The 27,328-nt window shown below is 30.0% G+C and overlaps 2 protein-coding genes across 3 annotated transcripts; one reads left to right on the top strand and one right to left on the bottom strand.

Annotated features, from left to right (window-relative positions):
- Positions 1–844: 844 nt before the first annotated feature.
- On the top strand, positions 845–14,340 carry LOC134835792 (fatty-acid amide hydrolase 2-A). Of its 2 annotated transcripts, none has more exons than XM_063850755.1 (5): positions 845–1,132; positions 9,362–9,466; positions 9,962–10,410; positions 11,405–12,423; positions 14,203–14,340. In XM_063850755.1, the coding sequence occupies exons 1-5, from the start codon at positions 1,068–1,070 to the stop codon at positions 14,221–14,223; spliced, it is 1,659 nt and encodes a 552-aa protein (XP_063706825.1). In that variant the 5' UTR covers positions 845–1,067; the 3' UTR covers positions 14,224–14,340. The 2 variants fall into 2 exon arrangements, with proteins under 2 accessions (XP_063706825.1, XP_063706826.1); XM_063850756.1 differs by lacking the exon at positions 845–1,132 and adding an exon at positions 6,270–6,406.
- On the bottom strand, positions 14,190–27,193 carry LOC134835791 (stalled ribosome sensor GCN1). Its single transcript, XM_063850754.1, has 9 exons — positions 27,159–27,193; positions 26,987–27,089; positions 25,823–26,781; positions 22,420–24,552; positions 19,690–21,254; positions 19,417–19,633; positions 17,748–18,454; positions 17,383–17,683; positions 14,190–16,340 (listed from the first exon to the last, which is right to left on the bottom strand). Exons 1-9 carry the CDS (start codon positions 27,189–27,191, stop codon positions 14,370–14,372), a joined length of 7,989 nt encoding a protein of 2,662 aa, XP_063706824.1. The 5' UTR covers positions 27,192–27,193; the 3' UTR covers positions 14,190–14,369.
- Between the last annotated feature and the right edge of the window lie 135 nt (positions 27,194–27,328).

Raw genomic sequence — 27,328 nt, 5'->3', positions numbered from 1 at the left:
TTTGTCCTCTTTCCAACGATATATAACACTTTGCATTTGAAATGATTTTTCCGTACGATATGAGATGAAGGTACCTCGAAAATGCCCCCAAAATAGCCAAATATAGGTCCTAGCTATCTTTTTAACGGATCAATATTTTTCGCTCAAATTTTAGGTATCGTGGGGATTTTGATCATAGAACAAGATAAAATAACTTTTAGACACAAAAAAATTTTTGTGGAAAAAAAAAATTCTTAAATAAAGTTGTAGTTAAAAGAATTTAAAAAAATTATTTTTTTCTCTAAATTTTGTCGAAGTTTGAAACATTTGACTTAATTTTGAAAAAGTTTTTCTTTTCCTAAACTAAAGTCCAAAGTTAATCAAGTCAAAAAATTCTTTTCATTACTTGATAGATAGAGAGATAATCTTGACTTATTATTGTTTACTCCTTAAATCTAAATCCATAAAAAAATTGAAAAATAATGAAAAAAAAAAAATTTAAGCCAAAACCTTTTAGTTTTTATTGCACCAGTTTTTCCTTTATGTCAAAATAAGTTCAGAAAACCAAATATTAAAAAAATATTTTTAAAAAAGGAATTTAATGTTCAATTCCTAATTTTAGTATAAAAACTCAAAATTGATTTTTTCTTCAATTTATTTATTTAATACCAAAAAATAACAAAAATGCCATATATGCCGTTCAGCACATTCAACACTGAACCGGTTCATTCAAAATGAACACTCGCTCATTAAATGAGCAAAAAACCATACACAACAACAGTTATATTGCGACCGTATTTAGTGCAGCAAATGAATAGTTTTCAGTCTTTTAACCATACTCCGCTTGTTCGGTTGCCTTTTTTTGTATCGTGTCTTGCTCCAACCATCATGAGCTCCGATTAGAATTTATAATTATTAAAAAAAAGTGAAATAACTAACAAAAAATTAACTTAGTCACAAACAAAAAACATCACTCGTGTTCCTTTTAATTAATTTTTTTGATTAAAGGGAATAACCTTGAAAATCGAAACAAGTTTAAACCAAAAAAAAAAAAAAAAATACAAAAGATAAACAAACCAGTATCAAAAATGTTTCCGATGTTGAATTCAGTGCTGATGAAGCTGTACAAAATATTTCTGTTCAAACTTCATCTGTAAGTAAACCTGTGCCCTTTTGTAGGAAGCATCATCTCGCAGCGATAATAACACAAAAAAAATAGTGTCAAATTTTATTCAAATTTAAACAAAATTTGGGTTATTGAGCAAGGTGAAGTCGTGTAGTGTGAAAAAAGAGGTTGCATCATAACCGCAGTACCTGAATGAATTCGAGATGAATTTACTTTTGAAGTTCATTGTAACCATTTTGCTCGTTAATTATACAATTAATTAATTAAAAAAATCGAAAATGCAGAAAAAAAAGAAACTTTTGCATGAAAAAAATTGAATTTTTCGTCTAATTTTTACTCCGAAAGACCGTCAGTCAGCTGGAACTGTTTTGAAAAAACAACCAAAATAAAAACTAAAAATGTTTTTGTGTACAGTGCCTGCATGACGATAACATGCAACATCGAGGAACGTCGTTCGTCATATATTTATTTAAAAAGCGAAAGAAAATAAAAATATGCCAAAGTATCAAGGTCTTTTAGTTCGGTCAGTAGTCGGTCTAATCCAATTTAGTGCAAGTTATGAACTGAAAAAAATGCATTTCTGTGTCATCGACTTATTTGTGGTTTTTAAAAATAAAATTGAGCCAGGTGCGATGGTGAATTAATGGGTTTGAAAAGGGTTAAGGTTTTATAATTTACATTTCCTTAACAGAAAAGTGATAAAAGTTCAGAAAATAATTAATTTAAAATAATTTTCTAAAAAAAATAATTATTTTGATGATATTTGAATTTTTTTTGGAGAGTAGCTTGGGTGGTTCGAACGCTGGTAAGAGTACGAGTATAGTTTGCACTGGTCATAACATAAAAATAACGTCATTAACATCTTCCAGACCATTTTGAACGCAAGGGCGGATCCAAGGGGAGGCATGGGGGGCATTTGTTCTCCCCCCATTTCAGCTCATAATTTACTAAAAATAACAAAAAGTACCTTAAATTAGCAAAGCAAATTCGAATTGTAGAATATGTTTGTTATATAACCCGTTTGTGTACCGAGTCGATGAATTAACAATTTTTAATAAATTAAAAAAAATTAATTAACAAAAAAAAATTTTTTAAAAAAAAATTTAAAAAAAAATCGAAAAAAAAAATTTTTTTTTAAACTCTTTTTTGAAAAACTATATAAAAAAACGAAAATTTTGAAAAAAAAAATTTTTTCGAAAAAATTCTCGGCTATGAAAATAAGGATACTTTTTTGCCCAAAAAATGTCGTTTTTTTGCCAAGGCCTGAAAATTGACAAAAAAGACAATTTTTATTTTTTTTAACCCCCCCCCATGTTTGATGGTTTCTACATCAAATCCTTCACTGCCGCTTTTTTATGCAATTTGTAAATCTTTTACTGCGTTTGCTCTATATTGTTTTAATGTCGCTTAAAGATTTTTGGCATCAAATTCTAAAATAAATAAAAAATCATTTCTGTATATTCAAGCTAAAAATTTTCGATTTGAACTTTTTTTCGATAATCTTTGCAATGTCCATTTTTATTGCTCCAAAATGACAAATTTGTATGGATTTTTTTACTCAACGTTATGACAAAAAGTACCTTAAATTACAAAGCAAATATGAGAAAAAAAAATTGTAATTGTGTACCGAAAGTCGATGAATTTTAATTAACAAGTTAAAATTTTTTTTTCAGTTTCAATACTGAAAATTGACAAAAAAAAAAATTTTTTTTTTTTTTTTCCTGTATTACGAAAATACGCCCTTGTTTGAACTACATCAATTTGTTCGTTATCTTCGGTTTGTTCGATTTCATTGAATATAAAAGACATTTTCTCAATTCAGTTGTAATGTTTGATGGTTTCTACATCAAATCCTTCACTGCCGCTTTTTGATGCAATTTGTGAATCTTTTACTGAATTTGCTCTATATTGCTTTTATGTCGTTTAAAGATTTTTGGCATCAAATTTTAAAATAAATAAAAAATCATTTCTGTATATTCAAGCTAAAAACTTTCCGTCAATCCTCAGAACTTTGCTTATTCGGTCCATACATCGAGAAAATCCTCGTCTTATACACATGATTCTATATGTATTATTTTTTTGCTTTCAGTAAATGACAAATTTTTATTGATTTTTTTAATGCATCACACGTTATGATACATTAATCTTACAAATGATGATGACATTTTTTTTTGAAATTGTAATTTTCTGAAGAAAAAATATTAACAAGTTCAAAAGGTGCCTTCTTTAGTTCCGATCAGTCAGTTTCAATTTTATTCAATTAATTTCTATCTCATCTGTAAGGTGCAAAGAACAACTTTGATTTTTTTCTCAAAGCTAATCTTATAGAATTATAGACAATGTAGTGTCGTTTATATCACAAGTTGAATAAAAAATACTGATGCAGCGATTTAATGCGTAGTTTGCTTCAAAGTTTGTCCTTTGAACAAAAGAACTGTTTTCTTCAAGGTTGAAGGTCATTGGACTTAATTTAAATACGTTGTTTCCTAAAAAATCGATTAAAAATTGTGAGAAATAATTTTTAAATATCATTAAATAGAGAAATCTAAAATATAATTTTTTAAAAATTACAAATTACTTTTTTCAAGTCTGGAGGGTTTTCATAGAAAATTATTCAAAACTTTATTTTATTTATTTTTTTTTTTTTTTTTGAGAAAATTAAATAAACTGAAAATTTGGAAAAACATTTTTATGAAACCGTAAACGGTCCTTGAAAAAGTGCGGGAACCTGGGAACCTCGTTCCCGGGAAATTTACAAAAATCTTAAAGAAATATTGAATTCTTAAGAGTAAAATGGGAAAATTTTTTAATTTAAAAATTAAAATGTGTAGAATTACTTAAAAAATGTATAAAATTGACTAAATTTATGATTTTTTTCAATATCTTGGGGCAAATATAATTTTGGGAAATGAATTTGGTTCATGGGAAAAAATAAACTTTTTCCATGTCTGACCCTAAATATGCTAATTTGGATCCAGGGAAAAATCTTACTTTTTCCATTTTCATATATTGAGAATTCAGGGAAAAGCCCATAAATCATCATTGATCTTCTCTGCTTACTTACCGATGATGAATTTTTAATATTGATTTTGATGACTTCTATTTGCCGATGGTGGAATTGTGTAACTAAGTGACAATGAATAACAATTACATATTACGAGAGGCTTACCTAGACTGTTACAATTTTGAGATGTGTTGCAAAAAAAAATTTTTTTATAAATGTTGCAAATTTTGAAGAGTAACTTTTTTTTTAAATGGTTCAATAAATGCTAATTGGCATTGATTTTGTCGAAGAATAGAATTTAAATTTATTAAGAACTGGTTTTCAAGGTGATTTCTAAAAATACACAGACTTGTCTTTTGAATTTTTTGACCGATGGAGTGTTTACTTTTGTTTTTAATTGTGACGTAGTAAAAAAAATATAACCGGGTATGTCCTTGAAATAATTAAAGTGAAATTGTAACAGTTTAAAAAAAACCAGTTATGGACCCAAGAATAAAAAATCTTCTTCAATTAAAAAATTTATCTAACTAAAATTATTGTATGAATTTGATTTTTTAAAATTTTTGAAAAAAAAAATTGAAAATTCAATCGTGATCTAAAAAAAATCTAAATTTTTGACAAATAAAATTAAAATAAAATAAAAATTAATTAATGAAATTAAAAAAAAAATAAATAAATAAAATTTTTATTATAAAGAAATAAAAAAAAAGTTTTGAAATAATTTTTTTTTGTACAAAATGAAAAAAACAATTACAATTTTTGAGCGTAATATTTTTGATGTTTTTTAAATTATCGACTTAGAGATTTGCTAATCAAAAATTAATTTCAAATTATTTCAAATAATAAATTAAAAAAAATAATAATTTAATAAAAAAATAACTATCAAAAAAGTTTGAGAAAAAAGTTCATTAATTTTATGAAAATTATTTTTAGAAAAAAAAATTAATGTAAAAATACGATTTTCCATACAAAAATTATTAATTATTATTTTCTTTTAAATTTTTAAATTAAATTAAATTTTTTAAAATTTTTTAAAAATTTTTTTAATTTTTTAAAACGAAAAAAAATTTTTAAAATTTCAAATATATTTTATTAAAATTTCAAAAATATTTTATTAAAAAAAAATAATTATATAAAAAAACGATAAATTTTGATGATATTATCAGCATTTTTTTAATTTTGTCCCTTCTAACTTTCGAATATTTTTTGAGATTAAGTTCAAACAAAAACAAAAAAAAAATCAAATTATAAAATTTAATTTAAATTCCTAATTAAGATATTAATTAATATTAATATTTTTTTCCTTACCTTCATTAATATTTTTTTTAAATAAAACTTTAAAATAAAAAAATAATTATTTAATTTTAAAATAATTTATATATAATATTAAAAAAATATTCAAATGTTAAAAAATTTACTGAAAAATAAATAACGATCAATTTAAAATAAACAACTTACCTACGAACACCTCTAGATGGCTTCATTTACTTAACAAAACTTAAGTCACACATCAAAAAGCTTCATACCAAAAAAAAGCTCACCTTTGTTTGATTTTTAAACACATGCTGATTGAATTGTAATTACGATTTAATTCCACACCTCTTCATACTTTTCCATGTGCTTCATACATATTCTGTCCAATGATGCCTAATTTTTTTTTTTTGGTAAACTGTCAGTTATTTTTAAAAGTTGATGAGACGAGTTACTGTCCAGACAAAAAAAAATCCTGAGTAAATTGACACACGCGCTTTACCTTTTTTTGGATCTGGAGGGAATTTTTTTAGTAACTCAAATTTTTGGTTAGACCTTGACTTCTTCTTGCCGAAAAAACAAAATTAAAGTCATGCAAATTTCAGTAGGGGTAATAACTCATTTTTACGAGTTTTACGAGGTTTTCATGCAAAAAGTTCTCACAATAATTCACGAGACTGAAAAAAAAAATTAAAAAAAAAAGTGAAAGAAGTTTCTATGAAAAGTTTTGCCAAAGAAGGTCGTGTAAACAATAAATAAAAACAAAAATTTTGCATACAAAAACACACAAGTGGAAAGAGAGAGAAAATCCATGCGCGCACTTGTCGTAATAATAAATCTAGTAACAGAACTCACAAATCGCCAACTGGTCGCGCAGTTGAGTTTTGTACTTCGAACAAGTGAGATTAACGTAAAAACGGTGCTTTGTGCTGAAACTTCTTCATTGCATGTACTAAGGAGACGTTTAGAGCACACAATCATAGTAAAGTAGCACAAAAAAACGAGAATTTGCAGTTGAATTATTGCGAAAATTGTGTCAAAATGTCGTAAGTTACTAAAAGTTCATTGAAAAAAGTGAATTTTTGTCGATTTTTTTAAATGAATGAGAGTGATAAGAGAAATTATTGACACGATAGACACGCTAAATGACATGAAAGTTGTAGAATTTGTGATGACGAGGAGAATTTTTGTTTTAGAAATGCGACTTTGGAATGTTTTTGTACTCAAAATATGAAAACAAAAAAAAAATCGACCTTCAATTTTTTTTTCAAAATAAGTGATAAGAAGTGATAATAGTGTTCCAAAAATTAAACAAGTGCATTAGAAAAAAAAAATAAAATTCTAATAAGATTGAAATATGGCAAGAAGTGATTTTAAAAGGTTCGCAAGGTAGACAAGTTTGTTATGAAATTGCATTTAAAGTTACGGTAATTAACGGAACTTTTGGTGTTTAGTCTAATTTAACGGTTTGATGGCCTGCAGTTCGTGCATTTCATAAATTTTTTTTATTTTTTTGTACTTGAACCGTTAAATTTAGTAAAAAAAAATTGCAAATTTTCCATTTTTTTTTATTTTTCAACATAATGAATGCTAAATTTTATTCTTTTTTCGTCAAAAAATCAATATGAGTAATTTTAATGACAATTTTTGCCATTTAGTTTATTAAAATATTTATTTTTTTTAATTCCGTATTTTTTGAGGTTTTTTCTACTAAAAAAAAAAAATAAAAAAAAATCATTAAATAAAAAAAAATTAAAAAAAATAATAAAATTCTTCTAAGGGAAATTTTTCTAAAAAAAAAAAAGCTGGAATTACCCATTGAAAAGACGTACTTAAAGGTCTTTAACTTTACAGAATTTTTACATGCAATTGATCATATTAATTTAAGTCTGTCTGCAAAATCAGAAAAAAATTAATAAGTACGTTAAAAATGCAAAACTTAAATGTTGAATTGTTAAAAAGCGCACTGACCTGATGTACAAAAAAAAAGTTTAAGTAGGTACGATGATTTTTTGTTTTTTTTTGTTAAGAATTACATGAAATCAGTCTGGTTTGATTAAGATGAACATTAAGGTGAATCCGATATGACTTTTTAATTATTTCGTTTTTATTTCAATTTATTTATTTTTTTTTTATATTTGTATAAGAAATGATAAAATTTACTGAAAATTCACCAAAAATTATTAAAAAAAATTACGTTCCTTAAAATTTTCAAATTTTTTTAGGTTTTCAAGAAAATATTTCAAGAAAAAAAAAACTTTTATCTACAAATCACTCGATTTTCATGCAAATCTCGCTCAAAAAGTTTTTTTGTCATTGCCGTATATAAAGAATAGTTTTTTTTTTAATAATTTTTGAAAGGGTAGCGTAGGGTCTAATATGGCTCGCACCGCGGTCTCTAAAGAGTCCTATTGTAATTCATACTTTGAAATCGTAAGCTTTCTCAGTAAACGCCGGGGAATGGGTCTTAGCTTTTTACCTGTCATCCCAAGCAGGCGCCCTCAAAATTCACTCAGCTCTCCCGATTGGAGTCAGAAAAGTTTTTCATGATTTCGAGTCTCGAACCGACGACCTTACGCTCATCAGTCAGATACGCTAACCACTTTAATAAGCTGACTCCCTTAATTTTTGAAAATTATGCATGTTTTTGTTCATCAATTATAAAAAAAATAAAATTTTAAATTAATTTATTTAAAATAATTATTGTTTTCGCCAAAATAATAAATTATTAATTAATTATTTAAAAGAAAATTAAATTAAACTTTGTATCTCAATTAATTATTTAAATTTTACGAAATTGATAACTTTTCACAATAATTTTAAAATGAATTTTAGAATTTTTTATATTTTCAAGAAAAATGTGGTCAAAATATACTGAAATTTGAACAATTTTTATCATTTTAAATATTCGATATCCTTAAAATAATTTAGAAATTTTCGAAGAAGGATATAAAACACATTTTTGATTGTTCTTTCAACCAAAATTTAAAAATAATTTTTTTTAATATTTTTAAATAAATTTTTTTCTGTTTTTTTATGAAAGTCTTGTCTTAAAAGACTAACAAAAAAAATTTAAAAAATATAAATTTAAAAAAAAAAATAAAATTTTGTAAAATATTTTACAAAAAAATGATTTATCGAGCATCATCTTTAAGAAAAATCTTTTATAAAAAAATCATACAAAATTTATTTTTAAACAAGTACCTGTAATTTTGTTTCTAACGTGTACAACCGGCAAATACCTACTTATTAAACCGTAATTTATGCATATTTATACACTTCATTCTCTCGTAATTTGCATAAATATTAATATATTGACATCAAGTTTAAGAGTGCAATTACCTGCTTTTAACTGAGAAACGAGAATTTTGTACGACTTGTGAACTTCAACGATCTTAATAAAAAATTAATATCAATAATTAAGAAAAATTGTGCGATAAAATCTTAAAATGAATAAAAAAAACTTGTGAAGGTTCACCCGGCAAAATTTATCACCTTTTACGGAAGACCCACGAAGACCTCCCTTTGTCATGACTTTATTGAATTCTCTTCGTCTAGTCTAGACAACGTCAATTCGTTGATATTAATTGACTGATAAGGAAATTAATCGCCAGTCGTCTCCACGGACAACCATGACCTGCTCAATATTTTTTTTTTTACATTTCTCTTTTGAGCTCTCTTCTTGTGTGAGTATAATTTTTGCGATGAACTGAATGAATTTTTTTATTGCCATATTACGTGTTTAGTGCAAATTTTGTTTTTGTCAGAGAAAGACTTTCTTTCTGAGAAGCCAAATATTTTTTTTTATTAAAAAGAGTGGAGATTAAGAATTTTATTTCGTGTGAAAATAAAAAAAAAAGTTGTGTGACCTTAGAATTTCCTCATTCGTTATCGGCAATCCTCTTTTTTTTTGTTATTATCGCTTGCGTTATGTCACAATTTTCTACTCTTTTATCACTAATTCGCTCAATTTTGCGTACTTTCACAAAATTCAAATACAGCTTTGGACTTTATCTGTCACGGAAGTTGGTGCGAGGAGTTATGGTCGCCGCCCGGATATTCGTCGTGCCGTACAGTCGCTTCAAGACACGAAATATCAAAAATAGGTACGTCATTTTTTTTTCTTTTTGCTGACTTGGCGGTAAATTTTTTCAATATGAGTTTCATAATTCGATATTTAAATTTTTTTCTTTCAATTTTTTTTTTTATTTTTTCTTTAAAAGTTTCATTTTAAATTTTTTTAAATAATAATATTTCATTTTTTTTTATTTAATTCTGTTCAAAATTTTCTTTTAATTTTTTTTTTAATTAAAATTATTATTTTTTTTAAATAAAATCTATTTTTTTTCTTTCAAACTTTTTTGTTTAATTTTTTTATTTTATAATTTTAATTTATTTTTTAAATTTGTTCAAAAATATTTTTTTTAATTTTTTAATTAATTTTTTGTCTTAAATTAATTTTTTTCCTCTTAATTTTTTAAATTTATTTTTTTAGTTTTTTTTTAAATTTTTTATTTGTTTATAAAATTTTTTTTTTCATTTTTTTCTAATTATTTTTTTTATAACTTTTAATTATTAATAAAAATTTATTTATTTTTCAGAAAAATTCCTGCCATCAAAAATTCACTGTTAGAAATTCCGGCGACAAAATTGGCTGTGATGATTCGTACGCGCCAAGTGCGGTGCGAAGAGGTGATAAAAGCATACATCGAACGGATACAAGAAGTTAATCCCTTTATAAATGCCGTCGTTGAGGATCGTTTCGAGCTGGCGTTGGCAGAAGCACGCAAAGTTGACGAATTTCTCGAACGTGGCACGAAAACCGTCGAAGAAATGGAAAAAGAAACGCCACTTTTGGGAGTGCCGATCACCGTGAAAGAAAGTATCGCCGTCAAAGGCATGCAAAATCAAGCAGGTCGCGTGTGGAAGAAGAAACAAGTGGCGGAAGAGGACGCTCCAATTGTGGCAAACATGAAAAAGGCCGGTGCCATTATTTTAGTTGTTAGTAACACGCCGGAACTTTGTTTGAATTGGGAAACGGATAATAATCGTAAGTTTTATTTTAATTTAAATTTTGCGAAAAATTAGATTGTTTTTACTAAAAAAAATATTTTATTGAAAATTATGAGGATTAAAAATGTTTGACAAAAACTTTCTTATTTGGCTTTAATTTGTCAAATTTTTTTTTTTAATTTATAAAAATTGAAGAAAACTTATTTTCAAAAATTTTTGAATTAAAAAAATATTTTTATTAAATATTTTATTATTTTTTTTTTAATTTAAAAATTTAATTTTTTGAATTTTCTATTTTTTTATTTTGAATTAAGAAAATATTTTTATTAAATATTTTTTTAATTTTAATTTTTTTTTTAATTTAAAAATTTTATTTTTTTAATTTTTTTTATTTTGAATAAAAAAAATATTTTTATTAAATATTTTATTAATTTTAATTTTTTTTTTAATTTAAAAATTTTATTTTTTTAATTTTTTATTTTTTAAGGACGCTTTTGAATTGAAAAAAATTTTTTTATTAAATATTTTTTGAATTTTAATTTTTTTTTAATTAAAAATTTTAAATAATTTTTTTAATTTTAATAATTAAAATTTAAAAAATCAAAATTAATTTTTTAAAATATGAAATAATTAATTTTTTTTTAATAATTAATAAATACATTATTAAAATTAAATTAAATTAAATTAATAACTATTAAAATTAAATTTATAAAAAAATTAATATTTAAATTAAATAGTTAAAAAAATAAAATTTTTCGAAACTGACAAAAAAACATAAAAATTAAAAAAATATTTTAAAGCAATTTTTAATCAAAATAATTGGAAAAGAAAACCGTTCGGACTCAAATATTTTTTTCTGTAATTTTTATAAATTCATAAAAAAAATATGTAATCAACTTTCTTATAATTTTTTTTTTAATTTTGTATCGATTTTTTAATTTCCTCTATAATTTTTAATAGAATTTTGAATTTTTGAAGCACTTTTTAATTTTTAATCCATATTTTACTAAAATTTTTCCTTTTTTTGACAGTAACGGGCCTCACAAGGAATCCCCACAACCCAAAACTGACTGCTGGCGGCTCATCTGGCGGTGAAAGTGCCTTGTTAGCAGCTGGAGCCTCTCTCATCGGTCTCACATCCGACATTGCCGGTTCATCACGTCTTCCTGGTCACTTCACCGGCGTTTTTGGTCACAAACCAACCCCATATTCCGTTTCATTCAAAGGTCACGCCCCCAGCAGCGACTCTCCAGTCTGGGGAAATTACTTCACTCTCGGCCCCATGTGTCGCTATGCCGTCGATTTGCCACTCGTACTCGAAATAATGAAAGATCCCGAGCGAAATTTGATCGAACCACTCAAACAAGTGCCGCTCAACAGCATCCGGTACTTTTACATGGAGAACGACGGTCCCTCGGGCGCCATTCAACCACTCGACGAGGACATTGAGAACGCTTTACTCGACGTTGCGCGACTTTTTAACGCGAAAAAAGTCCGAATTAGCGGCATGAAACACGCACTCGGCCTGTCGATGTCCTCGTTGCTGCGCATCGGCAACATCGACACAATTTTCAACAAACACGAGGAAGGACAACCAAAGAAAACGGTCGGCAAGGAGTTCGCCAAGTACTTTTGCGGCATGTCCGATAGCGTTTTTACGTCGATCGCCATCGGCATGATGCAAAACATCAACAAGCATCTAGTCCTGGAGAAAACGCATGCGAAAGTCGACGAAATGGTGACGAAACTCCGGAATCAGTTCACCGAGTTGCTCGGACCGAATGGCGTTTTTATCTTTCCCACGTTCCCGACAACGGCGCATCAGCATTACGAGATTTGGCACAAGTTGCCTGACACGGTGTACTGCATGGTCTGGAATACGTTGGGATTTCCCGCGACAAACGTCATTGTGGGCAGTGATAGGAAGAATTTGCCGATTGGCATCCAAATTGTCACGTTGCCAGGGAATGATCATCTTTCGTTGACGGTGGCGAAGGAAATTGAACGGATTTACGGCGGATGGCAGAAACCACCGATGGATCAGACTGCGGTTAAAAATCAATAAAAGGCGAAGAAATTTAATTAAATTTCACTTTTTGACGGGTTTTGTTGGATTTGGTCAAAAGTTTAAGGGATTATATAATTTTTTTAAAGAGTTTAGTATTTTCCTGAAACAAAAATCATGATTTTAAGAAAAAAAAATTAGAAAAAAAAATAAATTTAAAAAAAGTAGCTTAAAATTTAATTAATTAATATTAAAAAAAAATAATTATAAATTATTCAATTAATTAATTAAATTTTAAAAAGTTTATTTTTAACAAAATTGATATTCGAAAGTTTTATAAAAAAAAATCAAAAATGTGAAGTAATTCAATTTTAATTAAAATCAAGTATTTTTGTTTTGTTTAATTTTGCTCCAAAAAAAAACCGAAACAAAAAAAACTTTTTTTAAAAAAACCAAAAATTTTTTTATACATAATGAAAAAATTTGAGTTTTTTAGTTTATTTTTTGATCTTTAATAATTAAAAATTAATTTTTTTTTCAAGTTAAAAATTTAACAAAAAAATACGAAAAAAAAAACTTCAAAAAATTTTTCAAAATATATTTTTTTAAAAATATTAAAAGAAGACAAATTCAGAAAATAAAAAAAAATTCTTAAAATTTTAATTTTTTTCTTAGAATGCAAAAAAAAAAAAAATTACTTCAAAAAATTTGAAAAATGTATCCAATTTTAAAATCTTTAATTTTTTTTTTTTTTTGAAAATTAACTATTTTTATTAAATTTTACGCAAAAAATTAAAATAAAATTTCAAAAAAAAAGTGGCCTAACTTTAAAAAATAAAAAAAAAACGAAAAACCGAAGCAAAAAAAATTTAAAAATTTATCAAAAATTTTTTTATAAGAAAAAATTCAATTTGAGTTTTAAAAAAAATTTACTATATTTTTTTTCTTCTAAAATATTAAAATTTAATTTTTTTGCGTAAATTTTTTAGTTAAACCAACAAATTGAAAAAATTAAACAATTTTAAATAAATTAATTGAAAAATATTAGACAAAAAGAATAATTTAAAAAAAAATCATCTTTCTCTATACCTTTTTCTGAGAATGCAAAATGAAATAAAAAAAATAAAAAAAAAAAAAAATTTTAAAAATGTATCAAAATTCGTTAAATCTTGTATTTGTTTTTTTTTTAATTAACTATCTTCATTAAATTAATTAAAATATCAAAACTAAAAAAAATTGTTAGAATTTTTTTAAATTAAAAAACCAAAAGTTACCTTCGACTCCTTAAGAATTAAAATTACAAAAATATTAGAAAATTTTTAAAAATCGGACTTTCATATTTTTGGTTAATTTTTTCCCAAATTTTTAAATATTTTCTCAAGATCTTTTTCTGCTCGTTTGAGATTTTTTGTTTTAATTGAAATTTTTAAATAATTTTGTTTTTTAAATTTTTACGTTTTTTTAAACTCTAGAAAAATCTAAAATTAAATTTTAAAAATTTCGTTAAAGAAAAAAGTTACTTTGGAATAATTTTTTGTCTTACTCACTATTTTTTTTAATTGAAAAATTATGCTAATTTTAGTTTTTCGGTAATTATAGAAGAAAAAAAATTAAAAAAATATTTTTATACAATTTTAGGTACCTACTTGAATTTTTTTATTGTAAATATTATTTTAAAGGAAAATTTTCGATTTAAATTCAACCTTTGACCAAAACTCTGAATTCTGTGCAAAAAGTGAAAAAAATTAAATTTAATCGCCTTTTTGAAAAAAAAAACAAAAATTTCTGAATGAATTATTTTTTATATTGTTTCCATTTTTAAAGTACAAAGAAATATCATATTGATGACAATATTTCCAAAAATGCTGGAAATTTTCATGTAGGGGATTAATTTTGTGTATTTTAGTAATAATTTTATAAAATGTTTGAATAAGAGTAATAATGTTGTTGTCCCAATAAAAATGTCTTCTTTTAATTTTATTTTTAGCTGATCATGAAAGTAGCGTGTCATCCAGTTCCTCGTCTTTGCCCGGTTGCGGCAAAAGTAACGTCTTTCGCAACACTTTTGTCGCCACTTCGTTCAGAGAATCACGAGCGCCAACCTCTAACAGTCCCAAAGTCTTCTGGAATTGGTCCTCCCCACTTCGCAACCCTAAAATTTCAATCAGGGCAATTTCGGAATTTGACTTTACGTATCCATTTTTCTCCTTTGTGCCATTCACGAGCATCGGAATAAGCGCTTTTAAGAGTTCCGGCGTCATATTTTCCGGCGCCACGACTTTCGCAAGGTAAATACAACTTTTCGCGAGAATTTGTTTGACTTCGTGACTTTGGTGGTTCATGGATTTGACGAAAGGTGAAATTAGATTTGGCGGCAATTGATGTTTTTCCGTCAAGCAATATTGGAAAAGGTAAACTCCCGCCCGAATTGCGTTATTGGCGATCTGTAAACGTTCATTCGTGATATTTCCGATGATATTTTTGCAGATTTTCGCTTGATATTTGTCCACAAAGACCGTTCCGGGTGCTTCTTTGAGTGCAACGAAGAGCGCTGCTGATCTGCCGTGTCGCAAAGCCCAATCATCGCCACTGTCTTCGTTCAAAATGTGATTTGTGAGTGCGTCGTCGAGCTGATCGGCGTTCAACCACTTCAGTAAGGCGCCAAAACACCCACTGGCGGCACTGCGAGCGACATCCTCGGGAATTCCCAGCATCGTGGTGAGCGTTTGGTAAATTTGACGCTTTAATGGCTCCGAAAGTTTGTCCCCGGAGGGTGTTAGGAGGCCACGCAAGGCTTGACACATCGTTTCCTTGATCGTGGGATCTTCGGTGTTGACCGCCTTGATGCCGTTGTGGATCTCGGTGAAGAGCGGATCGGGTCGCGGATGAATTACGACGAGTTCTGCCAACGCATGACCGGCTTTCATGCGAACACTTCGGTTCGGGTCATGTAACGCTTTGAGGAAAGTCGTTTGTAATTGCGGCAAAAATTGTTTCAGCATGACGCCGACTTTGTGCAACAGGATGGCAAGTGTCTCCAGCACGGCTGCTTTGACGCCCGCATTGAAACGATCGCCGAGAATACGAATTAGGGGACCCGTGATGTGCACCACTGACGGTTGGAGACTTGCTGCCGACGTAAGTTGAATCACTTCGCCCAATCCTTGTGCCGCATTTTCCTTTTCTTCCGGTAAACCGTTCAAAATTGCCTCGCGGAACACTGGCAGGAGCGGTGTGATGCCCTTTGGCAAGCAAAAACCGGGTAATTCGCCGTTTTTGATGTCGCTGGCGGCAAATTTCACTGCTTGACGTACGTCAGAGACGTGAGCAATTTGTTGCGCCGAGTCCAAAGTTTTTGTGACGGAATTCAGGGCGTCCCAGGAACGTTGGAGCACATCACGATCCTCGTCGGCGAGCAAACGCAGCAGTCCCCGAAGCATTTGTGGCACATATTGCGAATAATCGCCCGGAGAATGAGTACAAAAAGCGCATAACAACTGAGAAGCTGCCTTTTTCGTCGGTAAATCTGTAGATTTGGCGGAATCGAGTAACGTATCGACCACGATGCGAACTCCAACTTCGTCACAAACCGATAAAATTACCGCCTGGCAATAATCGAGCTCTTGACTTTCTTCGGGAGTGCCTTGGGCTCCTGCCAGAGCCGAAAGTAGTGCTGGCAATATTTTTGGGAGGTATTTTGTGAGAGCTTCGCCAGCGACGGAGGCCAAAATTGACAGAGCTTTTGTGTTGATGGGCTTGGCGGTGAGTTGCGGCACGAGATACGGCAAGACGACGCGAGATTTGATCGCCATGACTTGACGTAAGCCGTCCAAAGTGCATTCAGCGACAATTGGGTCGGGATCTGATAAGCTGTTCAACATGGAGGGGAGGATGTCGTCTAATGCACGCGTTCCAACGGTTGAGTGTAACGAGTCGAAGGTCTTGGCAGCAGCTTGACGGACCTAAAAACAGATAAAATTTGGTCAGTTTTTTAATTTTCAAGCCAAAGAAATTTTTGGTTTTTATATTTAAAAAAAAAAAAATAAAATCCATTAAGGCAAAAATTAAAAAAAAAAATAAATAATTTGATAAAAATTATTAATTTTTTAAAATATTTATTTTACTTTGATTATGAATAAAAAATTAATATTTTTAACAAGAATTTTCTTTAAAAAAAATCTCAAAATTACTGGAAAAAATTTTTTTTTAATTTTTCCTTTTAAATATTTCTGATTTTTTTTATTTTCAATATTAAAAAATAAAAATCGTTTGAAAATCGTTAATAAATAATCAAATATTTAATTTAAGTCAAAGCATTTTTATTAAAAATTTAAATTCGGCATAAAAAAATTAAATAAATTTTAATTAAATAAAAATTAAATAAAATTAAAAATTTATAGAGAATAATCATTAAAAAAAATAATTTTCAAAAAAAAATAAATAAATAAAAAATATTCGAAAAATTTAGCGAAAAATATTTTTGGATATAAAATTTAATTATTTGACGTTTTTAAGTGGAAGAAAAAAAATTTAATCATAATATTTTTTTTTTAACGTTTTCGATAATTACAAATTCCGAGCATAACAACTTTTTTCGTTGTTTTTAATTTTTAAACAAAATGTACATAAAAGTTGCTAAAAGTATTTTAAATTTGATTTTAGTCACGTGACTTTAAAAAAATTCATCTAAATTTTTATACGAAAGCTTATCCTTCATTTTTAGTACGATTTTATTTCATAATATTTTTTTAAAATTGTTCAATTCGAAAAATTAAAAAAAAAATTAAGAAATTTCCATTTTAATATTTTTTTCAAATTTTTTCTTTGAAATTGAAAAATTAATTTTTAATTAAATTTTAACTTTTTTTAAAATAAAATTAAAAAAAAAATCTAAATAAAATTCTTTTTTAAAATAAGTAAAATCCCATTAAATTTTTGTCTTTTATAAAAATTAATAAAAAAAAAATTAAAATAAATTTTGAATTATTTTAATGCAATTCTCACCTCTGGCAATGGATCACTGAGAGCTTTCCGCACAGTTGGCACGAGACTATCTGTGAACGTGAGCACCATATCTCTCGAAGTCGACGCCATAATTTCCGACAAACCAATGCAAACACCTTGACGTTGATCGGGCTGATCCGAATTGAGTCCCCGTTCCAAAATTGGAATAATTTCGGGCAAAACTCGTTCTCCCAATTTCCGTACCAAATCTCCCAAGGTTCTAGCAGCAACTTGACGCTTATCGTAACTCTTACTTGCCAAACATCCGAGCAGCAGTCCGAAGAGTGTTGGTAAAATTTCTCTAAAAAATTTAAATTTTTATTAATTTTTTGCGATTTTTTCAAGAAAAATCAAGAAATTCTCACCTAAGCGTTCTCGGGGTATTGGTAACAACGACTTTCCACACATGCAAGGCGGCTTGTCGAACCATCAGCGAGACATCACTGCGACCCATGTACAAACCAGCGAGCACCCGATTACGTCGTTCCGTGCCCAAAGCTCTGATGATCGCTTTGTGCGATTGTTCCGTGCCGAAATTGTCGTCTTCCGAGGCAGTTTCTGTCGTCATCTTGCCACTGACACCCGAAATGCGGTACAACAAGTCGCCCAAGAGCTGAACACTGCTGTACCGAATGCGCCAGTTGTCATCGAACAATCCGCGTTCCAATTCCGGCAAAAGCAAAGTAATTGCCGACTCGGCGTACAAATTGACGATTCGCTGTCCGGCTTTCAAGGCGGTATCTCGAACGTATTCGTTCTCGTCGGCAAGTGCTTTCAAAATTGGATTAATAATTTGACCGATGTACGGCGTAAAGTCGTTCGGGAAAGCACTTGGCATGTAAATGAACATCATGATGTAGCCGTCTTTCACGTGAGGCGCGATGTCGGTACGTTCCGCAGTGGCGATAATTTCTGGCATGAGTTTGTGGAGTTTTTCGACGCCCAAGCCACCAACAACTTCGGATAAACCTTGCGCGGCGCCCGAACGATCGACACTGCTGGACTCGGAGGTGAGAGTTTGCATCAACCACGGCAGTAAATCTTCGAAGGAGGATTCGCCCATTCCTTTGACCTGGAATTAAAAGGGAAAATTTATTAAAATTAAATTAATTTTTATGAACATTAAAAACAATTCTTCCAAAAAAATCTTTAAAATAAAAGTTTTTACACATTTCTGCTTTCATATTTGAATTTAATATGTAATTTTTTACTTCAAAATAAATTTAAGTTTTTCTGCTCTCAAAATACTTTTTTATAAATTTTTTGCTTTGTAATTTAGAAAAATTGAAAAAATTTTTAATTTAAAAAAACAAAAAAAAAATTCGCTTTCAAAAAAAAATTTTTCGCTTTCAAAAAAAAAATTGCTTACAAAAAAAAATTTTTTTTTAAATTTGTTTGCTTTCTTAAAAAAAAAAATATATAAAAAAGATTTTCAAATTTGAATTTTTTTCTTAAATCCTGCTGGCAAATTTAAGTTTGAAAAATTTTATTGTCAAAATTAATTTTTTAAAGATTTTTTGCCAAAAAAATTAAAATTTTAAGAAAAATTTTGCTTTCAAATTTGAAGTTTTAAAAGAAATGCTTTTGTTCAAAAAAATTTCTGCCCTTCAAATTTTAATTTTTAAAATTTTCTGCATACTAAATTTAAGCTTTTATCGTTTAAGTTTTTAAAGAATGACTTGTTTCAAAATTAAGGGTTAAAAAAAATTGCTGTAAATGTTCATTAAGCAATTTTTTAATTTTGCTTTCAAATTCAAAATTTTTTTGAATTTTCTGCTTTCAAATTTTTCAAGAATTTCTCTTTCAAAGAAGCTTTTTAAAATAATTGTTTAAAATTTTGTTTAATTTCTACTCTCAAAAATTAATTTTAAAACAATTTCAAAATTTTTTTTTTGCTTTCAACATAAAATTTTTAAAAAATTTTCTGCTTTCTTAACAAAAATTTCATTGAGTCTTTTAAATTCCGTAAAAATTATCAATTTTTTCAACGGAATTCAATAAAAAAATATTTTTAAAGTAATTTAAAAATCTTACCATTGCTCCAAGAGCTCTCGCAGACACACTTCTAACTTCCGGCACAGGATCCAACAAAGAAGCTTTCAATCCCGGAATAATATTTGGCAAATATGGCGCCAAATCCTTCTGATCCGTAAGCGAATACATGTTTCCAATAATTTGCGCAGCCATTTTTCTCGTTTCTGTCGAACGATCCATGAAAGCTCTTTCCACTACTGGCATAATCAGAGCCAAACTACAAAAAAATATCAATTAAAAAATAATTCACTTCAAAAACGCGTAAAATCTTACCTTGGCGCATCCACAAAATGAATAAATCTCAAATCCAGCAAGCTCTGCAGACATTTTTGCGTCTTGTTCGACGGATCTTCCAAGGCTCGCAGCAAAACCGGCACAATCGCTTGAATTTCCGGATTTTTAATGACTGATCCGATGACTTTGAGAGCATCCGCGCCCGCTTCCTGCACTTTTATGTGCGAATCTGACAGCACTTCCATCAATTTCGGCACAATCGAGGGCAAACAAGACGAAAGTTGCTTCGGGGCACAATAAGCCATGGCTCCCAAGAGTTCTGCCGATGCCGTTTTCGTGCGCCACGAGTCTTCGTCGAGCGCTTTTAGCAAAGATGGCAGCACTAGTTTCACTCCGTGAGCAGATAACTTGCCCATAACGACTTTTGCGGTATCATCAGCAGCTTGTCGGACAAATTGAGATGAATCGCCGAAGCATTGGAGCAAGTGAGGCAACACATGAACGATATATGGCTCAAAAAGTCTTCCCAGAGTCGAACAAAGCATCTCAAAGGCGAATAAAGCGCCTTCGCGAGACTTGTAACTTTTTTTGTCGGTTATGAAGTTGGTGAGTTTCTTCATGATGTCCAATTGTTTCAACGAAAGGATGCCCAAACCCTTTACGAGACCCGCCAAACCGTATGCCGCGCCTCGTCGCTCGCCATATTTCTCGGATTTGACGAGTTGCGTCAGGAGTTTCTTCACAATCGCATTTGCTTGGTCCTTCATCGATGGAATCAAGTACGGGAGACATGCGGCAACGGCTTCTTGTACTTGTTGCGACGGCGTCGAAAGAGCCGAGAGCAATTTATTGACAATTGGTTGGATTTTTGCATCATCTTTGTCCAAATGACGAGCCAGAGATCCCATAATGATGACAACCGACATCCGAATATTGTCGTAAGAACTGCTATTTGGCGTTTTATCCAAAAATTCCTCAAAAACAGGCAATAAATGCCCAATACAGTCCTTGCCGTGACAATCAACCACCGCCAATGCTGCTGTCAACATCTCCTTTTGCACGAGTTCCTCGCGATCCCGCAATCCAGTCGCCACCATAAACTGCATGACACTTTCCACGGTTTCCAAGTCGAAAAATTGCGAAATTTGACAAATGGCGGTTGCCACGCCGCGTCTCGGACCCCAGGGATCGCGTGCTGGCTCGATTTCGCGATCGAATTGGTCGAGCACGGCGGGGATCATCGTGAGTTTTTCGTTGTAAATTTCCAAAAGTTGCTCCAGAACGCCTTTCACCATCGATGGGTCTTCTTTGAGGACGGCAACTAGAGCGGCGGCGCCAGCTTTTTGGATGCAAGGCTCCGGATGGATGACGTCTTTTAAGAGTTCGTCTGTTAGGACGATGGGAACTTCGAAATTGGCGTTTGTCCATAAGGAATCTGCTAGGTCGATGTTTTCTTCGTTGACGTCGAAACGGGCGACCCAAACGCGGCGGATGAGTTTGAGACCGAAATCGTAGTCGTCTTCGATGCGTGGAAGGACTTCGATCATGGCGGTTAATCCACGTAGGGCAACGTCACGAACGACATCCAAGGAGTTTTGCATGGCCTGTAAATAAAAATTAAAAATAAATATTTTTTGATTGAGAATCTTAAAATTTTACAAAAAATCAGGACATAAATTATTTTTTTTTATTTTTATAAATTTTTAAGCAGAAACAAATAAAACAAAAATAAAATTTTTAAATTTATTTTAATTTTTTAAAGAAATAATTTTTTTATTCAAAACTATCCAGATTTTAATAATCTAGATTTTAATAAAAAAAAATTTTATTAAGAATGTATTTAAATTTTTTTTTGATTCAAAATTTTTTTTGTCAAAAAAAAATTATTAAATTATGATCGATTTTTAATTTTCATAGAATTTTTTTTTTTTTGAAAAATGATCATTTAAAAAAAAAAAATATCGCAATTTGAACATTTTTTAATTTTTTTTAATTATTTTAATTTATTAATTTTAAAAAAATTTAAACAAAAAAAAATTTAAATTTCAAAACTGCTTTTAAATAAAAATTTAAAAAAAATTGCTTTGAAACTTTTTTTTTTTATCAAACTCAGTATTTTTACCAAATTTATTTTCTTCTTAAAAATATTTTTTTTTTAATTTTTGTAATTTTTTCAATTTTTTTTTTTTTTATTTTGAATAGATTTAAATAAGCCTAAATCGTCAATCAAGATTTTTTTTAATTTAAAAAAAAATTGCCTTAAAATTTAAAAAATTTTTTGCTCTCAAACTAACTTAAACTTCTATTTTTAACAAATAATAATAGTTTAAAAATCAGCTAAAAACTAAAAATTAAAAAAAAAATCTTATCTCAAAATTTAAATTTAAAAAAAAAGTAAAAAATTTCAAAACTGCTTACAAATAAAAATTTCGAAAAAAACTGCTTTCAAAAAAAATGTTTTTTGCTGATTTTATATTTTTTTGTATAAATTAAATATTTGATTAAAAAAATATTTTTACTGTACTAGAAATTTGTAAGAAAAATCATTAAAATTTAATAAAAAAATATTTTTTATGGATTTTTATCAAAAATTAAATAAGAAATCTAAATTAACAAAATATGTAATTTTTATTTTTTTTTTTAAATTTTTATTGTCAAAAAAAATTTAAATTAATCGACCAATTTGCAAATTCTTGAACTTTTTGTTAAATTATAAAAGAGAAAAATTGTTAAAGAAAAAAAATAAAAAAAAATAATTATATCATTCACCTGCAACAAACACTCAATTTCCTGTTTTTCAGCTTTTGCACATCCCTCCTTGCCCGACGAGCTTTCCGCAACTTCCAAAAAGGCAGAAACCGCTTGCGACTGTACTCGTCCTCGATGTTTAATTATCAACTCAAGCAATGTCTTCATCATTTCCAGTCTTGGCAAATATTTTGGATGCCGATAATCCTCCCCAGCCTCTACCGACTCTGAATTTCCCCTGGTTTGCGCGTGCAACGAGACAACTTGAATGCCCTTGATCAAAAGTTCTTCCTGATCCTCGAGATATTTCGACGCTAGCGACGCTTTGAGGAAATCAAAGGCATAACAAAAGGCCGTACTTTCCAACATGCACTCAAATTGCTCTTTTTCATTGTCCTCATCGGCCAACATTTCCACCGTTTCACCATAAAGATCTTCCAAAGTCTCCGAAATGAACTCTTTCAGGTCCAAATTGTTCCATTCCTCTTTCAGATCGCATTTTGGGTTGTGCTGACGAATTGTGGCAATCGCAATGGACCCTCCAAGTGCCCTCCAGTCTTCGCCGAAGCAGGAATTGTGCAAGTCGTAGTACAATTTGGTCAACGCAGGAGCTGCCAAGGGAGATTTGAACATCCGCAGGACCGACGGAAGGATTGTCGCGAAATATGTCGACAGTTGTTTGCCATTTCCCTTCGAGGCGCCACGTAATTGCGACACTGCGGTGTCAATTTTCTCGTTTAACGCACGGAGACGAGCTTTAATCGCATTTTCCTTGTCCGTTTGGTTCTTGATGGCTTCTTTTTGCTTGGGCGTCAACTGTGGCGGCTTCCATTTTCCTTCAGCTTTTTTCTTAGCTTCGATTTCGCGACGTAATTGGAGCTCCTCGAGCTGTTCTTTGTAACTGTAAGCCTTATTTTCACGCTTTAGATGGTCCGTTTTGATGTTTGCATCGGAATCAGGCAGGACACTTTTATCGTAGAGCTCGCCGTCGGGCGTGAGAAATGTGAAATATTCATCATCTGTGACTTCGGTCATCTCTGGTTTGCCAAAATCTTCCAAAATTTGCGAGACAATTGTCGGGAGAAGCACCGAGGGACAAATTTTTACCACAGTAGCGACGGTATTCTCGAACATGACACTCGGTTTGTACTTTTCCAGCACCAATTCGTTCACTTTTTGCTTATTTAGCAACAAAACCTGCTTCGGATCTTGCTCCAGACGAGCTGTAATCGTCTCCCATAGCTTTGGTTGCGCACTAAACACTTCGGCGACGTGACAGCAAAGCAACGAGTTCAGCGTTATTTGTTGCGCATCCACGGGATGGACATTGGGAATGTCGGTCATGACCAAAATCGAGTCGATAAATGCTTGTACAGGTATTGATTGTTCATCTGACGACGTTCCTTCACCGTGAATCTTTGAAATTTGCATGAAATTTGTCAATTCGCTCAATAATTGATTTGCTAATTTGACTCCTTCCTTGCTTTGAACGATATTTTTCAGCAATTTCACGCATAATTCGCGAACTTTGGCGTTTACGTGGTTGACGCAGTAAATCAAAGCCTTGAAAAGTGGCTCGGGACTGCCTTTGAGCTCATCGAAATGTTCCAACAGGAGTTTTTCGCACATCAGAGCGACGTAATACGGCGTAATTCCGTGTGCAGCCACCAAAAATTTATCGTTGACGAATACTTGTTTGTTCATGTCGAGCACAATGTTCAAGGAATTGCGTGCGGCATCCGATGAAACGTCTTTTGTGATGAGATTTATGCAAGCGGCGCTCAATCCTTCGGCGACAACGGGGATTTGGGTCGTGTTTTGAGCAGCTTTTTCTACGAGTTTTGCGAGTTCCGAGGTGAAAGTCACGCCAGAGGGTAAACGACCGTTTTGGAGGCACGAAAGGAACCACTGCAAGTAACTGATGCGGGTTTGAGGGGATTTGGATTCCAGTCCCTTTTTGAAGGCGGCGACAATTTTTGGGGGAATCTCGTCGTTGAACTGCACGGACCACAGAGCGAACATTTCGAGGGCGTGACAAAGAACTTTTTCCTGGATTTCACTCTCGAGGGCTTTGACAAAGTGCTCTGAAATGGCTGGGAGGATCTTTGGAATGTCGTCGGAGGGGCAGTTGTTTTGACTGAGGTTGCCGATGCCCTGAAATTACAAAAAAAAAAAATTAATGAGAAATTTTTGAATTATTTTTAGAAAAATTTTTTAAATTAAAAAAATTAAATCAAAAAAGAAAATTAAATAAAAAAAAAAAAATAATAAAAAATAGAGTTCGAAAGAAAAAATAGTTAGGAAAAAAAAATTCAAAATATTTAAATGAGAAAAAAATTGATTAATACTTCATATCATTTCAAAAATTGAAAAAAAAATTTAAGAAAATTAAATAAAAATTTTCGATTGGAGTTAATTTAAATAATTATATTTAAAATTAAAAAAAAAATAATTTGAAAATTAAAAAAAAATAAAGAAAAATTCATAAAAGTTTAAAAAAAAAAAAAAAAAAAAAAAAAAATATTTTTAAAAACATAAAATAAAAAAAGAAATAAATAAATAAAAATAAATAAATAAAATAAATTTTAGAAAAAAATTAAAATAAAGTAATAGTGTAACCCATTTTTTTGAAAAAATGCAAAAATAATTTTATTTCAACCGAAAATCAATTATTTTTCGTATTTTTAAATAACTTTCAAAAATTTTTAAATAATTTTTTTTTCATAAAAATTAAAATTTTTAAAAAATTAGAAAAAATTAGAAATTAAAAATAAATTTAAAAAATCTAATTTTTAAACCATTTTTGACAAATAAAAATATAAAAATAAATAAAAAATAAAAAAGTTTTTTGTTTTTGTTCAACAAAACAAAAAGTAAAAAAAAAAACAAAGAAAATTAAAAAAATTGAATTTTTTTAAAATTAAAGAATTTTTTTAAAAAAAATTATTTAAATCATTTGAAAAATAAATTTAAAATTTAATTTAATTTTGAAAAAAAAAATTTTTAGCAGGAAAATAAAAAAAAAAAAAATTAAAATTGATAAATAAAAATATTTCCGAAAAATAAAAAAAATTCCGCCACTGAATAAAAAAAAATAAACCGTTTTTTAATTTTTTTTAAAAATTTTTAAAAAAATAATTTTAAAAATTATAAGTTTTTTTGAGCAAAAAAAAAAACAAACAAATCATGAAGAAAAGTGAAAATTGAATTAAATGAAAATTAATTTTATAAAAAAATTAATTCAAAAAATAATTTAATTAAAAATTTCAAGCAATTTTTAAACAAGTTTTGCAAAAAAAAAATAATTAAAAATTTTAATAAAACGAAATATTTTGAAAAAAAAATTAAATTTTAAAATATTTCAAAACAAAATAAGTCCAAAAATCACATCAAATCAAAAATTAATTAAAAAAACTGATCTCACCTGCAGCACATTAATCCGATATTCCGCCACTGTAATTTTCCCATCAGCTCCATTCAGCACCGCAAACGCCTGATTAACTAACGCCTGAATCGCTGCCACGTCATTACACTTTTCCGCAACGCATCTCAACGATTCCACGGCTTCCGCTCGCGCCGCATCATTTTTCGAATACAAATTCTGAATCAACGTCTTTCCCAAATCCATGCTACAATCACTGATATCCAGCTGCAACTCCTTCACAATCGCTCCAACGCCTTGCAAAATAATTTCGGGACTTCTGAGCATCGCTCGCGACAAATGCGGCAACACTGCCGTCTTAAATTCCTCCTTCGTCAAGGATTTCAGCAAAACTCGACATGCCGTGATGTGAAACGCATTCGGTTTGGTCTTCACCGTCACGAGACTCTTGATAAAATGTTCCACAATTTTAGTTTTATTTTTTTCCAGCAGCTCCGGTTCATCATTTTCCTCTTTTGCAAATCGCAAATACGCCATGAGGTACAAAGTGACTCCCGGCAGACCTGGTTCCGCTTGTAACAACTTGTCAAAGTACTGTTCCCGCGAATTTTGGACTTTTGCGAATAAAACTTTCAAAATTTCGTACGCCATGTCCCAAAGTTTCTCATTTCCGCAGGCAATGGCGAGCTGATAAAGTCCCAACTGGAATTCCTTGAGTTTGTTGAGCTCCGGGCCGGGCTTGGCGTTTGTCGCAATGATGACGGACCAGTTGAGCGCGATAACGGCAGCTTGGGCCCCCTTCAGCGGCGGCGCATTCGGCAATTCTTTCGTCACGAGAGCCTTGAAGACGGCGTTAAAGTGTTCCACGGTGGCATCCGGATGGTGTTTCAGCATCGACAGGATCAAACCCTTGATGAGACCCTGCGAAAAGGGGTCCTTGTACTTGGTCAAGGTGGTTGCCACTATTTTGCATATCAAACGCACGACAGTCGACGTCACGCCTGCAAGTAAAAAAGAAAAATTTGGTCAGAAAAGGTTATTTATTGATTTTATGTAGCAAGAAATTGATGAAAAAATTAAATTTTTGGGAAATTTTGACATAAAATCCTGATTTTTTATGTTAAAAATCAAAAAAATTGTCAAAAAATCGCCCTTTCCGAGGAAAAACCTCAAAAATTTGATGAAAACACAAAATTCCGTATTTACCTTCTCCTTCAACAATTCCGGTGATACTCTGAAAAAGTGCCGCTCGTTCACCCACGTCACCGTTCACGACATTGTTGGCTAGTTCCTTCAATTGTTGTGTGATCTAGAACGAAAAACGTAAAAAAAATCATCAATTTCCCCGTGGAAAAGCGGAAAAACGTGAAAAGCCAACCTCTTGTTCCGACATTTTTGCCAAATTTGCCATGTGTCCAGTTCCGGACGACGTGATTGTGTGCCGCAACTCTCCGCTGCCTCGGAAAAGTTTCATGAATGAAAAGTTTCTTACCCGAAAATGTCATCTCGCGATTTTTTCTCCCTGTAAAAGTCGATAAATTTAATTTT

This window comes from Culicoides brevitarsis, chromosome 3 (assembly GCF_036172545.1).
Source record: "Culicoides brevitarsis isolate CSIRO-B50_1 chromosome 3, AGI_CSIRO_Cbre_v1, whole genome shotgun sequence".
NCBI lineage: Eukaryota > Metazoa > Arthropoda > Insecta > Diptera > Ceratopogonidae > Culicoides > Culicoides brevitarsis.
Note: the sequence above shows the minus strand (reverse complement) of the source record. Positions and strands in the feature narration are given on the sequence as shown.

What these genes read in the sequence shown, in the direction of transcription:
- LOC134835792 (XM_063850755.1), top strand. Translation starts at nt 1,068, where the DNA reads ATGTTTCCGATGTTGAATTCAGTGCTGATGAAGCTGTACAAAATATTT. An exon ending in TTGGGAAACGGATAATAATC is followed by an intron (nt 10,411 to 11,404) that starts GTAAGTTTTATT and finishes TTTTTTTGACAG; the next exon opens with TAACGGGCCTCACAAGGAAT. An exon ending in CACCGATGGATCAGACTGCG is followed by an intron (nt 12,424 to 14,202) that starts GTTAAAAATCAA and finishes CCATTTTTAAAG; the next exon opens with TACAAAGAAATATCATATTG.
- LOC134835791 (XM_063850754.1), bottom strand. Translation starts at nt 27,191, where the DNA reads ATGGCAAATTTGGCAAAAATGTCGGAACAAGAG. An exon ending in ATCGGATTAATGTGCTGCAG is followed by an intron (nt 24,553 to 25,822) that starts GTGAGATCAGTT and finishes TTGTAATTTCAG; the next exon opens with GGCATCGGCAACCTCAGTCA. An exon ending in AAATTGAGTGTTTGTTGCAG is followed by an intron (nt 21,255 to 22,419) that starts GTGAATGATATA and finishes TTTTATTTACAG; the next exon opens with GCCATGCAAAACTCCTTGGA.